The sequence below is a fragment of the Melanerpes formicivorus genome, unplaced genomic scaffold (assembly GCF_026170545.1).
Source record: "Melanerpes formicivorus ecotype bairdi unplaced genomic scaffold, bMelFor1.0.p_v2 SCAF_27, whole genome shotgun sequence".
Lineage (NCBI taxonomy): Eukaryota > Metazoa > Chordata > Aves > Piciformes > Picidae > Melanerpes > Melanerpes formicivorus.
In genome coordinates this window covers 10,235,518-10,249,779 of record NW_027142379.1, presented here as the reverse complement: position 1 = coordinate 10,249,779, position 14,262 = coordinate 10,235,518, and the positions used below count along the sequence as shown (strand labels likewise).

The window sequence follows — 14,262 nt, the reverse complement described above, 5'->3', positions numbered from 1 at the left end:
GGTATCCAAACCCAACAACATAACCTGCAGAACTGAAGGAAAAGACAGGACCTAAGTATTCTGAGGCAATTCTGACTGGGACTCTTGGTCATGAGTAAATGTAAGGTAGCAGTTTGGATTCATCTCCACCCCGCAGAACTTCCAGCCCTGTTTCTGTCATTTAGTTACTTTGGTTTTTTTTACTTCTGGATTAAAAAAACCCCAAAAGATAAAGGCAAATAACCCCATGACAATGAAGTATTTTAACAGTATTGTGAGGTGATAAACCAGCTGAATTCAGGACTCTGTTTTGTCTCAGTAGAAGTGTACTCTGTATGTGTGGTTTTAAAACTCAGAAATGCACTTTGCATGCTTGTGAACCTGAGATCTGATCTATATAATCTTTTAAATATTACTTAGGGTGGATTTTTTTTCCCCCCCTGTAGAAAATACATAATTGTAGCTGTAAAATGGGTATAATGGTACTTTAAACTTTAAGTAGAGGGGATTAGGAGTATACCTTGTCCCTTCAAGATTTAGGTTGCAAAGCTGCTGTTTGGTGTTTTCCCAGATATTTGTTTATTTAAGGGGAAGGAAAAAAAAAAAAGGTTAGGATAAAAATGATGTGATAAATGATGAGTCAGGTTGTCAAAAAGCAGAAGAATCCTAACAGGTACACATGTTGGAATAATGGCAAAAAACCCCCTTTTTTTTAATGTATTTTTGCAACATCTGACTCATGGTTTCGATTATGTATTCTGCCAAGTTCAAAGTTTCCTCACACAAAAGAGCGAGCTGTGTGAAACAACCCTGCTTCAAACCGCTTTACTTCAACTGTAGTAACAGGGTTTTCAGTTTAAATCATTAACAACCCCTGTCTGAACTTTTATCCAAATGACTCCAAGTTACAAAGAGAGCACTTCCCTTTCACCAAGCACCTTTTGTGCTTCAGCAAGACCCAATCCCGCTTCTATTTTATTATTCCCCCCCCCCCCCCCATCTTCATGTCTTGTCTTTGAAGATAGATGTGTGATTTGTGAGGTAATGAAAGTATGTATCACTTAATGAAAGCTGGTGCCTTGGCATCATAATGCACCGCTGGAATTGCTTCAGGATAAAGCTTCACCTACCTGCATTACAGCAGGGGAAAAAGTAAATTTCAGAAGTCCAGATTGCAGTGTGCACTGTAGAAGTATCATGTAGCAGTTAAACCAACCATTAGGGGTGACCTAATCTTGATTTCCTCCCCCACTCCCCACACACTTCTCAAGGAGTTGGGATTGTCACGCTGCTTGCATTCTTCCCAGTTTTAAAACCTGCACCAGAAACTGGCAGAACCTGACTCTGGAACAGCGTATCCACATCCTAACTTACCCACCTTCCTGGCTTATTTGGTGCGCTTAATTTAACAGTGGGGGAGTCGTATCCGATCACCCTCTCCCCCTCACTGAAGTTCAGATCCAATAAGCCCCTCCGGTCCTTGTGCTTCGGGAGGGAGCAACCGAACACCTCCGAGATTCCGCGGGGTTAGCTCTGCACTAGTGCTATTTTTCTTTCCTAGCACAGGAAGACAAAACGCCTTAATTTAAAAAAGAGTTGTTGTTCTTATTTTGTTTCCCACCAGAAATGAGGGAATGGCAGTGCGAATGGTCGAGACCCACACATCTCCCCCCTTCAGCCCCCCCCCCCCCCCCCCCTCCCCTCTTTTGTATACATACATTTGTTTATTATTTATTTTTTTTTATCGAGCGAATTAGGAGCGGGCGCAGGACCGGGGCAGCGCATCCTCCGCCTGCACCCCGCCGGGGGTGGTGGGGGGGAGCGGGGGCACCTTCCCCTTTGCTCTGCCCGGGCGTGCGTGTGTCCGTGTGTGCGCCGTGTGCCCGCCCGCCGGGGTGTGTGTGTCTGTCTGTGTGTGGCTGTGTGTCCCTGACTGCCTCTCGCCGCCCGCGGGCGAGCCGTGAGCGCCGCCGCCGCCGCTGCCCTTTGATCCCGGCGTTAGTGTTAGTTAGGGGCCGGGAGGGCAGCCCTCGGCACCGCCGCGCCAGCCCCTCGCCCCGGCACGGTGCCCGCCCGCTCGCCCGCCCGCCGGGAACACATCCCCGGCCGCTGAGGGATACTGCGACCGGGGACAAGCCAGGTGCACGACCGGGTTGGGTGGGGGGGGGTGGGGGGGAAGAGAGGAAAAAAAGAAAGAGAGAGGGGGAGAGGAAGCCCTTCGCGGTGGCTCCGGGAAAGCCGGCTTCAGCCCCCTTTCCCCCGGCGAAGAGGGAAAACCCGCCCCGGTTAGCGGCTCCCCTAGGGGCCCCGGCTTTGTGCCTGCCTGTGCCCCCCCACCCCCTCCCGGTCTTATTTGATCTCCCGTTAAACCAAGGAGGAGAATGTGAAAAAAAGGGGGAAAATGCCCAGGAGGAAGCAGGAGCAGCCCAAGCGCCTCTCTTCACGTAAGTGCCCCCTCTTTTTGCCATTTTCTCCTTCCTCCTCTCCCCGTCTCCTTCCCCTCTGCAGCCGCCTCCGTCGTTTCGTGCATTAGTTTAGGGTTACAGAGGTGAAACTGACAAAGACACAGCCTGGGTTATTCCTCTTTTAGGTCTGAGCTAAGGCAGCCATGTTGGTGATGAACAGCCTTGTGCCCTTTTAATTTTTCCTCTCTCTCCTTTCCCCCCTTCTTTCTCCGCGTCTCTCGCCCTTTCCTCCCTCTCCCTCCCCTCGCCCGTGATTGTGCATTTGTGCTGGGGGGGCTGGGGGGGAGGTGTAGGTTTCTCTTTGGGGCCGGAGGGAGGGGGGGGGTCTGTTTTATTGGGGTGGGGAGGGGGGCTAGCACCGGAGGGGAGGGCGGCGAGAGGGGAAGCGGCTGCTGGCGTCTTGTGCGGAACCAGCCGAGAGGTCCGTCTCCGGCTAAAGGTTGCGGCGGGGCTGGGCGGCCAGGGAGCAGGGTGGAGGCGGGTAGCGGCGGCGGAGGGGGCCGGTGGCGGCGTCTGCGGGGGCACACTGCACCGACCCCACGGCCACCTCGTAGGGGGCCGGCAGCGGCGGCGGGGGAGGGGGCGGCGGGGAGGCAGACCGTGGCAGGCGAGGTCCCTGCAGAGCAGGGAGAGGCGGCGGCGGGCTCCGGGCTCCTCCTGGCCGCAGTGAAATGAAGGGTCAGGCAAGACTGGGGCTTCGGCGGCGCTGCCCCAGACGAGAGCAGCAGAGCACAGGGCTAAAGTGCATCCCGATCCTGCGTCTGCGGGCACCCCGTGCGCGCACACACATCCCCTGACACAGCTCACCCTGCCCTGCTCCTTCTCGCTCCCTCCCCCTCCTTGCCGATTTTCTCCCCTCTTTGCAAAACAGTTAACTTTTCTCCCGCTTGCTCTCCCCCTCCCCTTGTATTAAGCGCTCGGCAGCTCTTGAGGAGGAGGCGGCGGGGAGAAGGGACCTAAAAATACCCTGCCCCTGCTTGGCCTCAGGGTTGGTTTAAGGAGAGCGGGGGGTGGATGGAGGGGTCATTTGTCTGTCTCCGGCACATCTGCTCGGAGCGTGCCTGCAGCCCCCTCTGCGCCGGGTTTCGGGGCAGGGCCAAAGCTCAGCCGCCGCTGCCGGTGCCGGCGCCGAGCTCGGTCACCGGGAGTTCACCGGGGCTGCCCTGGCCCGTGCCCAGGGGTCGCCGCTGCAGGCAGAGCCTGGCCCTCCCTCCCCGCCCGGCTCTGCGGGTTATGGGGCTAGGGCAGCGCTCCCCCCTCTAGCTCTTCCAACACCAGCACACGGCCCAGGGCTGGGGGTGTCGCCGTGGGAGGGGTGTGGGGGTGGGCACTTGCAGCCCCGCAAATATTTCCATCTCCTTTTCCTTTCCGCCGGAGCCGAGTCAAGGGCTTGAGTTGCGATGGGGTTTGCCCGGGGGCGGGGGGAAGGGTGGTTGGTGTTTTGGGTGTTTCACTCGCTCCCCTCCCCTCGCCTCTTGCCCCCTCGCAATCCTTTCGCGGTCCTCTCGGCGGAGGAGCCGAACCGGCTACCCCGGCGCTGCTTTCCCGGTCGGGGCGGCTGGCACGGGGGAGGTGGCGGAGAGCGGCGCCCTCCTCTGCAGCGCCCCAGCCCCGGCGCGGCAGGCGGGGGCAGGGGCCAAGCCCGGGCGCAGAGGGCCTTGCGGGGCCGAGCAGGGGCGCTTAGGGGGCAGGGGTAGGCGAGCGCCGCCGCCCCGCTGAGGGGAGCAGTCCCCCGGGAGCGGGGAAGGCGGCGGGGCGGGCGCTGCGGCCGGCCCGCCGCGCTGACCTTGCCCTGGCCCCCGCCCCGGTGCGGCTGCCCTCCGCCTGCCTCTCGGGCTGACAGCAAACCTAGGCTCCATTTTAGCTCGCTCGGGCGTGCCGCTGCCCTGCGCGGCGGCGGCGGGGGCTCGGCTCCGGCGCCGGGCTCTTGCCTGCCCCTGCCTCCGGCTTGCGGCGGAGGCTCCCCATGGGCCCGACCTCCTGACCGCCGCGCCGGGGGAAGTCACGGCTTTTTGTGGGCCAAGGGACAGCCGCCTTCATTGTGCAAATCGAGCTGTGCCTCTGGTATTCGCCTTTGGGTTCACGTTCTTCTTTATTAATTTTTTTTAATGCACGGCCTAATTTGCAGAGCGTTTGGGTTGATTTTTTTCTTTAGTTCAATTCATCGGAGTTGGTTTTTTTTTTTAATGATGTGTGAACAGGCACATGCTACGTGTCCCACACGAATGCCGCTTTTGAATGGAATTTATTTATTTTAATTTCTTCTACAACTAGTTTGCACTGGTTCAAAGGCTATTATTTGACAATAATAATAATAATAATAATAATTAATTAGATAATTCAGGAGGAGCTGCAGGAGGACTGTTTTACCTGTAGCCCTGCAGTTCAGCAAATGCCTTGGAACCCACTGCATCCAACATGCAAACGCTATAAATAGTGATTTATTTTTTCTTTAGCAACATGTTGCTTTAATGGGTACTCGCTGTAAAATACGTTTTTATTCCACAATTCCTGCTGGTTTGAGCAATACATTTCTCAGAGAAGCAGTGTCTGTATTTCACGCTGAAGTATTAATGGTGCCAGAAGAATGTAAAGTGCCCCATGCACCACTTGAAAGAAGATGGCTAGTACTGCCTGCACCCTTAACTCTGCCCCAGCCTGGGCACTTCGCTGTGATTCACTCCTGTTAGGAGTGAAGGTTCCCCAGCACACCTCAGTGATGTAGCATCCTACTGAATCTCTCTGTGATGTTTTGAGTTCTGTTGCAGTTGTTTGGGAAGTACAGTAAGATGTTGGTACGCAGAGGAATTTACTAGTGTTACAACGTAACTGAGCACATGTCTGGCAAGTTCTCTGACCCTACTGTAACTGGGATGGGAAGCTGTGTTCTCAGGAGCTCTAGGCCTTCATTAATGTCTTTAAAATTATTCTGTCCCCTGGAACACACCTGAAGGATGCTGTCATGCTGCTTGAAGTGGCAGTAGGCAGCTCCAGCTGATCAGGACTCTGATTCTATTCTTCTGTCCACTGACTTCATGGGACAGCCCTCGTGTAAGTGTGGAGGCAGTTTCATAAGAGAAGACTGCGCTGCCGAAACTCGTGCCACGGTGAAGAAATTCTCCACAAGTGTTTGTTAGACACAGGGTCTTGCAGAAATTTGTTTTAGTTCCAAGGGACTCACAAGATACTGATGCTTCAGTGGTGGAAGGGGGAAAAAAAGAAAGGAAAAAAAAAAGGATTGGTATTATTGGATGCAGGGATACGGTGTCTTGGTGGCATCTGCTTAAAAGGGCAGCACAAAGGTTGCACTTTCAGTCATTGGAATTGTTTACAACATAATTTAGTTTGGAAGGGTCCTTTGGAGGTTACCTGGCCTAGCCCCTGCTCAAAGCAGGATGAACCTCAGGGTTCAATCAGGTGGCTGGGCCCTTTGAGACTCTGATATTAACATGTATTGTAAGTGCACTTCAGTGTGTAAAGAAATCAGGCTTTGGGAACTGTTCAGTAACAGATGCTAGCAAATGTCTTCACTTGCGCTCTGCAAAACACCGGAGAAAGTGCATCCTTGTCAGGTACAAGTGGATGAGGGAAGGATTTCAGGTGTTCCTGGACAGACAGTGGCTTGTTCATACCCAGACTAAATACTGTGACAGTGTAGACTCAGTTTACAATGACAGAGTTAGGCCCATACATTAAAAATACAACCAGTGCACCTGTGTCTTGTGATTACTTTTAGATGCAACTAACTCAGACAAGCCAATTCCATTTTCACTGCAATGTTTAAAGGATTTTTGCTTATTTCTTAGTGTGTGTAAGCAGGTTTTTCCCTCTTTTTAGCTGCTCCAGCACTTCCCATCTATTCAGTTAGCATCAAAACCTTTAAAAAGTTACCTGTACATACAGTTTACTCTGTTCTGCTTGTTGCCTTGCTTTTCATTCTTCCTCACTCACACTATTCTTCTATTTTCTGAGAATTCCTCAGAGTCTGTCTCCTCTGAACTGCACAAATGCGACTTGGAAGAGCTCAGCCTGAAAAGTGAAAAGTTTTGAGGCACTTGAGTTTTAAGGTCTAGACCACTACGTTGCCTTAAGTGTAGCAATCGATACTCCTTGGGCTTTGACTCTGTCTCAGAGGCTTGTAAGCACTGGAGTTTGTGAATGAACGCCGCAGCACCGTTTACACAAAGCTGGTTAGAGCATCAGGCAGAATGAAATGCTACCTTGAGAAGTCTGAGCTACTTTCTGAAGCACGTGCTTAATGTGGGATGAACTGCAGTGGCATTTGCTGTTGTATTTATGTTGTTAAAGAAGGAGATGAGGAACTGATAGAGTATCAGTTTCAATATCAAAAGCTAATTTGAGATAATGAGGGGCCATAACTCTTCTTGCTTTCACATAGAGTGTGAAGATATCCCGGATGCTGTATTGAAGTGTTCTGCTGTTTCTATACAGTAAAAAAAAAGCCCCTAAAACTCTGTGAAGCTTTTTATTATATTGGTTTTTATTGCTGTATTATATCATCAGAGTGTAAATAAAATGCTGTCAAACAAGTAAATTAACAGTGATTTAGAGCCTCCTCTTTGTTTTTACTTCTGCAGCTCGCTTCGATACTTTCTGATAGCAAGAGAAGGATGTATTGGATGGGTTTTTCACAAGGCTTCCCAATGTCAGCAAAACCTCTACTACCACCTGGCACTGGAGAGTTGCCTCCATGAGAAAAGCCTTTTGCCAGGAAGGGGAATCTTTCCCTTTTAATGTGGTTTATTACCTTACTAGCAGATATTACACATACAAGGGGAAGCTTTTAACATATTTTTCTGTTTACTATTTTTAACCTCCTACCCCTGCAGGGATCATGATATAGCTCATTGTCGACAAGAGGATCCATGTAGGGAAAATTATTATTCTTAGTATGATTAGGTTACTAATTTCATTGCCATCATCATGGTTGTCCTGGTGGTACTGTAATGTGCCTCTCAAATGAGCGGCAGCCTTTCAGTGGATGGAGTAGCATCCACATTACTCCATGAGAAAATGCTGTGCTTGCCCTGTTCCTCTTATAGTATCATAGTATCAGTCAGGGTTGGAAGGGACCACAAGGATCATCTAGTTCCAACCCCCCTGCCATGGGCAGGGACACCCCACACTAGATCAGGCTGGCCAGACAGCAAAGTCATTGCAGGCTTTTCTGAAATACCTTCTCCCTTCATGGGGATTCTTTCTGACCTGTAAAGTCTCTATTTAAATCCATATGCCTTTTTTTTTTTCCTTCTGCAATACACAGACTAACTCACATGTGTAAGACCATTCAGTGATCAGTGTCTAAAGCCACTCAATGGCAAAGTATGTCTGAGTGTTGTCTGATAGTACCAAATGTGAGTAAATCACACTGGAGTATAAATTGGCCTTCCAAAGGCTCAGCGTTGCTGTCATTAAGCTATTTGAGTCTTTAGGTTCTTACGAATGACATTTTAGAGGGAGAAAGTGTGCAAAAGATTGTAGAACAAAGCCTCAAACTTTTTAGCTGGCCAAATGGAAAAACTGCAGGTAGAGGAGTGGGATGGGGAAAGTAAGAACTTGCAGGCAGTATGCATTCTTACTTTCAGATTTTCAAAGGGGTGAAGAAAGAGTATGACTTAATCTTTGTAAAAGAGCAATTGTTGTCTTTTTCATATATGAGAAGGCAGGAGTAGGAGGAATTAAGTTGGGGGGAGTGGGGGGAGTGGAGGGAAAGAAGGAGCCAGGAGGAGCTGGCTGTTCAAAGTGAAGTATTAGTAATTTCCTATAATTTAATCAGACCAGATCCCAGAGCAAGATAATGAGAGCATGACCTACAAAAGAGGACTTTTTGGAAGTTAAAAGGGTTTCTAACATGAAGCTTTGCAAGGCATGTGATTTGTCATGAAGAAGCACCGTATGGAGGACTTTCACATTGCAAAGAAATCATAATGCAGACATTAGCTGAGATGGAGAGGGAGAGCTAATGTGGTGTAGGCCTGCAATCTTTTCACTGTTACAGCTGTTAAACTACTCCAGAGTCATGTTTGAGGAGTGCACCTTCTAAATACTATTTGGTCCTGGTTTCTGCTATACCATTTCTTTGTTGCAGTTATGGTACATGGTTTGTATCATTTAGGTTTGCCTGTAGGAAGTGTGTTGTCTGGACGTTTGGAGCCTAAAGTATCAGTATGTTAAAAAATAATCATACACAAAGTATCCAGAGCGTGAAGTAGCAGTAGCTAATAGAATCTAGTTTTCATGTGCAGAATTCTCTTACTCTGTCTTTCTAATGCCCGAAGTAAAACATGCAGGTTTTAGTCCACTTCAAAAAAAAAGTGTTTTCTATGAAGAATAATAAATTATACAAACTGATATGGGCATAGACTCAACAAGGTTGGAAAAGACCTCAAAGATCATCAAGTCCTACCTGTCACCCAAGCCCTCATGACTACTAGACCATGGCGCCAAGTGCCACGTCCAATCCCCTTTTGAACACCTCTAGGGATGGTGACTCCCTGGGCAGCACATTCCAATGGCTAACAACTCTCTCTGTGAAGAACTTTCTCCTCACCTCGAGCTCAAACTTCCCCTGGTGCAGCTTGAGACTGTATCCTCATGTTCTGGTGCTGGTTGCCTAGGAGAAGAGACCAACCCCCTCCTGGCTACAACCTCCCTTCAGGTAATACAGGATATTGGGCTGAATTTAAAAGAGGAAAAAAAGAAAGAGAGAGATGGATAGTGTCATTTTCCCCAAGGATTTTTTGATTATTTATTTAAATATAGTTAAATACTAAAACTCAGAGTTGGCCCACGCTTCAGCTGAAAGGATGCATGCTGCAGGGTGCAGTCACCATTGGTTCCACACCTCTACCAGACATTGTGGCTACTTCAGTGAAGGCTTCAACCATGTGTATCCATAAGCTCATCTGAGGGCTTGTCTTTGAGTTTTTTTCTCTTGTACAGGCTAACTTTGGGTCAAGCATCATACTCCTAAAGACAGTTTCTCTTCTCCTCATGCACCTTCAGTAGCATTTACAGGCTGCCATCCTCTTTGGTCTAGCCTCTGGCTATTTTGAATGTTCTGTCTGAACCTATGGGCTTAGTAGTTAGTGCTATTCCTTGAAGTTTCTCCTTTCAAGGTATTTCCTGCTTGTGGTGTAATTACACTGAGTAGTAGAATCCTAAGTTGGGCCTAACACTGAGACAAGACTGTTGTGGTTTGCACATTAGGAATTCATGCAGAGCTGTGAAAGACTTATGGGGGATTTTTAAGAGAAACATGCAGTAAGGAGAGAAAAATGTTGATTCATAAATAATGCTTTCCCTCCTTTTTGGTACTTAGGCAGTAGGGATGGAAGCTGTGGGGGGGAAAGAATGACTAGTGGTAGCACAGTAGACCAAGAGAGAAGTTTTTATGCAAGACTGCTGATTTAGTTGCTGCTTAGAATAAATTGTGTTAGAAATGAAAGCTTTACCAAGTGGTAGAGATCTCGTAATGAATGGTTTAATCAGCAGTTTCAGGAAGTCAGAGTAGGTGTGCCAAACATCTGTACTTTATTCCTTATACTTGGGATGTTCTCTTACTAGGGTATAAATAACATTTCTGCCTCATTTTAGAATGAGATAGAAGCAACTGAAAGCAGCAAGCTACTGTCATCATCCCTTTGAATTCTGCATGGTCCTACCTCTAGGGATTCCCTTTCTCAAGAAGGGAATCTCTTGCTCTGCTCACCCTCATCTGGTGTTTGCTGCTTGGATGTGTTTTGCCTCTACTGCAGGACTTTCTGTGCAGGTACAGAGAATTCTTCCCTGTGTGGTCTTAAATAAGGAGAGCAGACATTTCCTCTGAAAATTTCAGTAAGGGATGGGATTTGGCCCAAGCTTACTGTAAAATTGCAACTTCCTATTCTAAGTGAATGGAAAAATGGAATTCTGGTAAACTCTTCAAAATAAATGGCAAGTGACTGTTAGGAAAGGCATTAGCAGAGTTGATGGCCTTCACGAGTGTGTAGTTACTTCATGGAGTGATTCCTCTGTGTGACTTTATAATGAACATGAATTCTTTGCGAGCTGCTTCTAGACTTCGTTTTGACTTGTGTAGTAGTACAAATAATTACTCATCTGAAAAAAAAACACACCAGAGCTAGATGATCATGCAGTGAAAATTAGGTGAGGAACAGGGAGGCTCTCAGGCAAGTGGATTTAGATATCAGCTAGTGGGGTAGCTGTTTGTGTTTCCTTGCTATCCTGAAGTGCAACCAGAGTCTCTCCCCTCATAGACCACTGTGCCAAATCTAGACTGGGCAACTAGTGACTGAGGAATTTCTTTATCTGTGTTTGGAGCAGGATTTCCCCTTATCTACCTCTGTATTTCTAGCACTCTGAGCCCATGAAGAGCCTTTCCCAGGCACCAGTGTAAGCGTAACAGCCTAGAGTTGCTCTAATTTTGCAGCCCCCAGGCTCTCACCCTGCTCCTTGCTCTGGAAAGGAAGGGCTGACATAATCCTTTTGTCAATTCTGAGTTGCTAAACGGAGTTCTTTGCACAGCGAATAACTCTGAAGGGGGCTCTTCTGCCCACCTTGAGGCACTTTTACATTGCCCATAAGGTCTAAATAGACTTCACCATAATTGTTTATATTGTCTTCTTGCACGGTGCTATGCCACATTGAGATAACAAAGCAAGCTCTAAATAAGCTACCTTGTGTACAGGAGGCAGTTATCACAGCAGTCTACCCAGGTTAATTCAGCTATAATACTTGTGGGTATGCTCAGGCTGGCTCAGATATCACTACCTAGTGCTGTGTTATTTAGTAGAGACATGCTCTCACGAGAATCAGAGCTATTGTCTTTGAAGGCACTTACTGGCCTGCATAAAAAGAGTTGGTAAAGCTGTGTAAAAAGTGTTGGTAAAGTCCACAGAGTTTTCAGCCAAGAAATGCACTTTGAAAAAATAAAGTCAAATCTCACTGCCATTGGCACACTTGTTTGTTTGTTCAGCAGGAAAGCCAGCAGTGGGATGGACATGAATGTGAAACTTCCCTTTCACTTCTAGCTGCACTCTGCATCTGAGTTTTAGGTGGAATTTTAGGCAGAAGGTAGAAGTGTGTTGCTGCCTTTTCTGCTGCCTGTGGCCTAAGTAGCCCTAGTCTTAGTTTCTTGTACCAGGATCTTGGCACAGAATCCAGAGTCTTTTTAAAATAAGATAAGGTTTGAGGAGTGTCCACTTTTTGTTCAGTGCTTGCACATTAATTACGTGACCTCTGACTTCTGTTAAGGTTGAAAGCTGAGGCAGTGCCTTGAATGGTGTGTCTGGAAGTGAGGAGTGCCTATTCCACGTGGAAAGGTCTGCTTTTGTGTGTTAGCCTACCACTAGGAGTAGCTTCCTAATCCTGTCTTATTTGGCTTTGCTTGTTAACCCCAAGCAATCCTCTCAGGGACAGAGAAAGCAGCTGTCTTCTGTAGCAAACACAGCACGACAAAACAAACACGTCTTGAGGCTTCCTTTAGATATGTTACCATAATATCATGCTTGTGGGAGGAATTAGGAACACAGAATATAATTTTCTGTGTTTTAATCTGACTTTGAGAGAGGAAACAATTAAATTACAGGGAAGTAGATTCCTGTGACATTTACAGGAAGGAATAATTTCAGTGTCCAAAACCTAACCCTTTTGTTTCTGAGCCATTCCAAAGGTAATGTCCATAAAGCACCTCAGGTGAGTAATAGGGCAGAGTGAAATGGTAAATCAGGAGCACATTATTTACCAAAAATAGAGCAGGAGGAGCTGCATACAGCAAAAATAAACATAAACTAGTCAGAACCAAAGGAGATCTTTGTTAGAGCAGGGATGCTGGCCTGGTGTCACCTGCTATGCTTGAGTGTTGCCATGCAAAGGGTTTGTGAGCTCCTCTTTTCACTTTGTGGCCCCTTGATAGAGGGGTCACCCAACCCAAGGATAATTAAAAGCTGTATCTGAGGCTTCCCCTGTTTTGTTTATGGCAGCCCACTCTTAAGGTGACATAGGGGTTTCTAGTTGGTTTTTGTTGTTTCTTTCACTGTATTGATCACTGGCAGCAACCTTCATAAATGTGTTCTAAAGCAACACTTCTGTGTATTTTTGAAGTATTTCTTCAAGAGTCAAATGTTTTGAGTGGATAGTGTGGGGATTTCTCTTTCTGTGTTTTAATAAAAGGGAAAGGAAGTTCACAGTATTTGCTGTCACTACCTTTCCAACTTCAATATTTAGAATAATTTAAGATGACTTCACTGACTTTCACTTAACATTTAAAGTGGGACTTAGTGTTTATTAACAGCAATGGGCCAGCTTTGTAGCCTTTCTCTGATCTCCCTTGCTCAGTTTGGGTGATGCCAATATTATGAAAGTTGCTTTGGCCTTCCCAGATGGGGATTCTCATTGCATGGGAATGTTCTAGGGGTGAAATAGTAATATTGTTCTATAGACCTTTGTGTTGCTGCAACTCAGACCTACTTATTGCTAGTTAACAGCCATTTCCAGCTGCTGTTGATGAGACAGGCTCCAGGCTGAGTCTAGGTAGGCAAACACAAAGGAGAATGGGAGGGCTATAGAGGCTCATGCTGTGTTCCTCCTTTGCCAGACATGTATCACACAGGGGAAAGCCTCTCCCAATGTGGAAACTGAATGGGAATGTCTGGAGCATTGAATATGCAGTGGTGGTGCTTCTTCCAAATGGAGTGTGATGGTGTTGCCAGAATGCCACTGGGGCTGTTGGAAAGTCTGACTGGAAATAATGAGCTGACTAAAACAAAGTCAAAAGTAAGCATAGGTCAGAATATGCAACAGTACATCATATCATCAAGGCAAGCAAATGCAACCACTTCTTTGATGGCTTTTCAAACTCCAGTATGTTATATGAAGAGCGACCAGCCAGCCTCCTGCAGCAATAAAGAGGCAGGGAGGTCATGGTGTTCTTTCTTCCTTAGAAGCTAGCTGGGTTAACTTTGTGCTAAGGAGATTAAAACCTCCCTTTGTCAAGTCCTTTTTCTCTTGCTGTTTTACTAATGCAGTAAGTTCTGACTGTGTTCCTTGGAATAGTTTTTGGGTCCAAGAGTTCTAGACTGCAATAACAGGGCTGTTGGACATCGTATGATGTTAGTGGGAATGTTTGGTGGTGCAGCAGGACAATTTACACCCAAAGGGGGCTATAGTTTTTTTGAGTTCTTGGGTGTTTTTCTTTCTCTGTCCTGTGCCTGAACAGCAAGTTCTCTCCAGAAATGTTTTGCACCTATTGGGAGAGCTTCACAGACAGTTGTATTTTCCAGCTTTAATCCTTGTGTAGTACTGTTGCACTGATGAGGACTACTTTTCTTCCTTTTCCTCCAAAACCCCTTGTGATATAATCACTGCTTTTATCACTGATAATTCTTTTCTTTTTTCATCCTTTACCAGTCAATATTTATGGTAAGTTTTCTAGACTGGCTGTGGAAGATTGAAAAGGTAGGAAAGTAGAGAAGTACCCATTTTTCATTTTGATAATATCACTGCTTTATCAGTGTCACTGCCTGAAGACTACAGGCAGTTTCAGAAGTTAATAGAATGGGAAGTTGTTTGGAACTGGTTCAAGAGAAGACACAGCATGCCTTTAATCCACTGGAGAAAAGAGGGGAAAGTGAAGGTTGCCATTTGTATTATCCCTGACATTGTTGTCCTGGCTTGGGAAATTAGAGCCAGTGGTCATGGATAAAGCAGATCAGAAATGCCGTGTTCTTCTGTCAGACTTTGGATTGCTCTTTCATCTGAGCATCTCCTGGCCTTCTGTTTCCTTGGGTAATGATTA

The 14,262-nt window shown here is 47.1% G+C and overlaps 1 protein-coding gene across 3 annotated transcripts in view; it reads left to right on the top strand.

Annotated features, from left to right (window-relative positions):
• Positions 1-1,772: 1,772 nt before the first annotated feature.
• ZNF827 (zinc finger protein 827) overlaps positions 1,773-14,262 on the top strand; it is a 113,880-nt gene continuing 101,390 nt past the window's right edge. For 2 of the 3 annotated variants that reach the window (XR_010989283.1, XR_010989282.1), the window contains exon 1: positions 1,773-2,423. Coding sequence is in view for 1 of the 3 variants with exons in the window: in XM_068154073.1 (XP_068010174.1) it covers positions 2,381-2,423 (43 nt within the window). In the remaining 2 variants the exon portion in view is untranslated. The remainder of the gene's footprint in view (positions 2,424-14,262) is intronic. The other variant, XM_068154073.1, reaches the window with a different exon arrangement.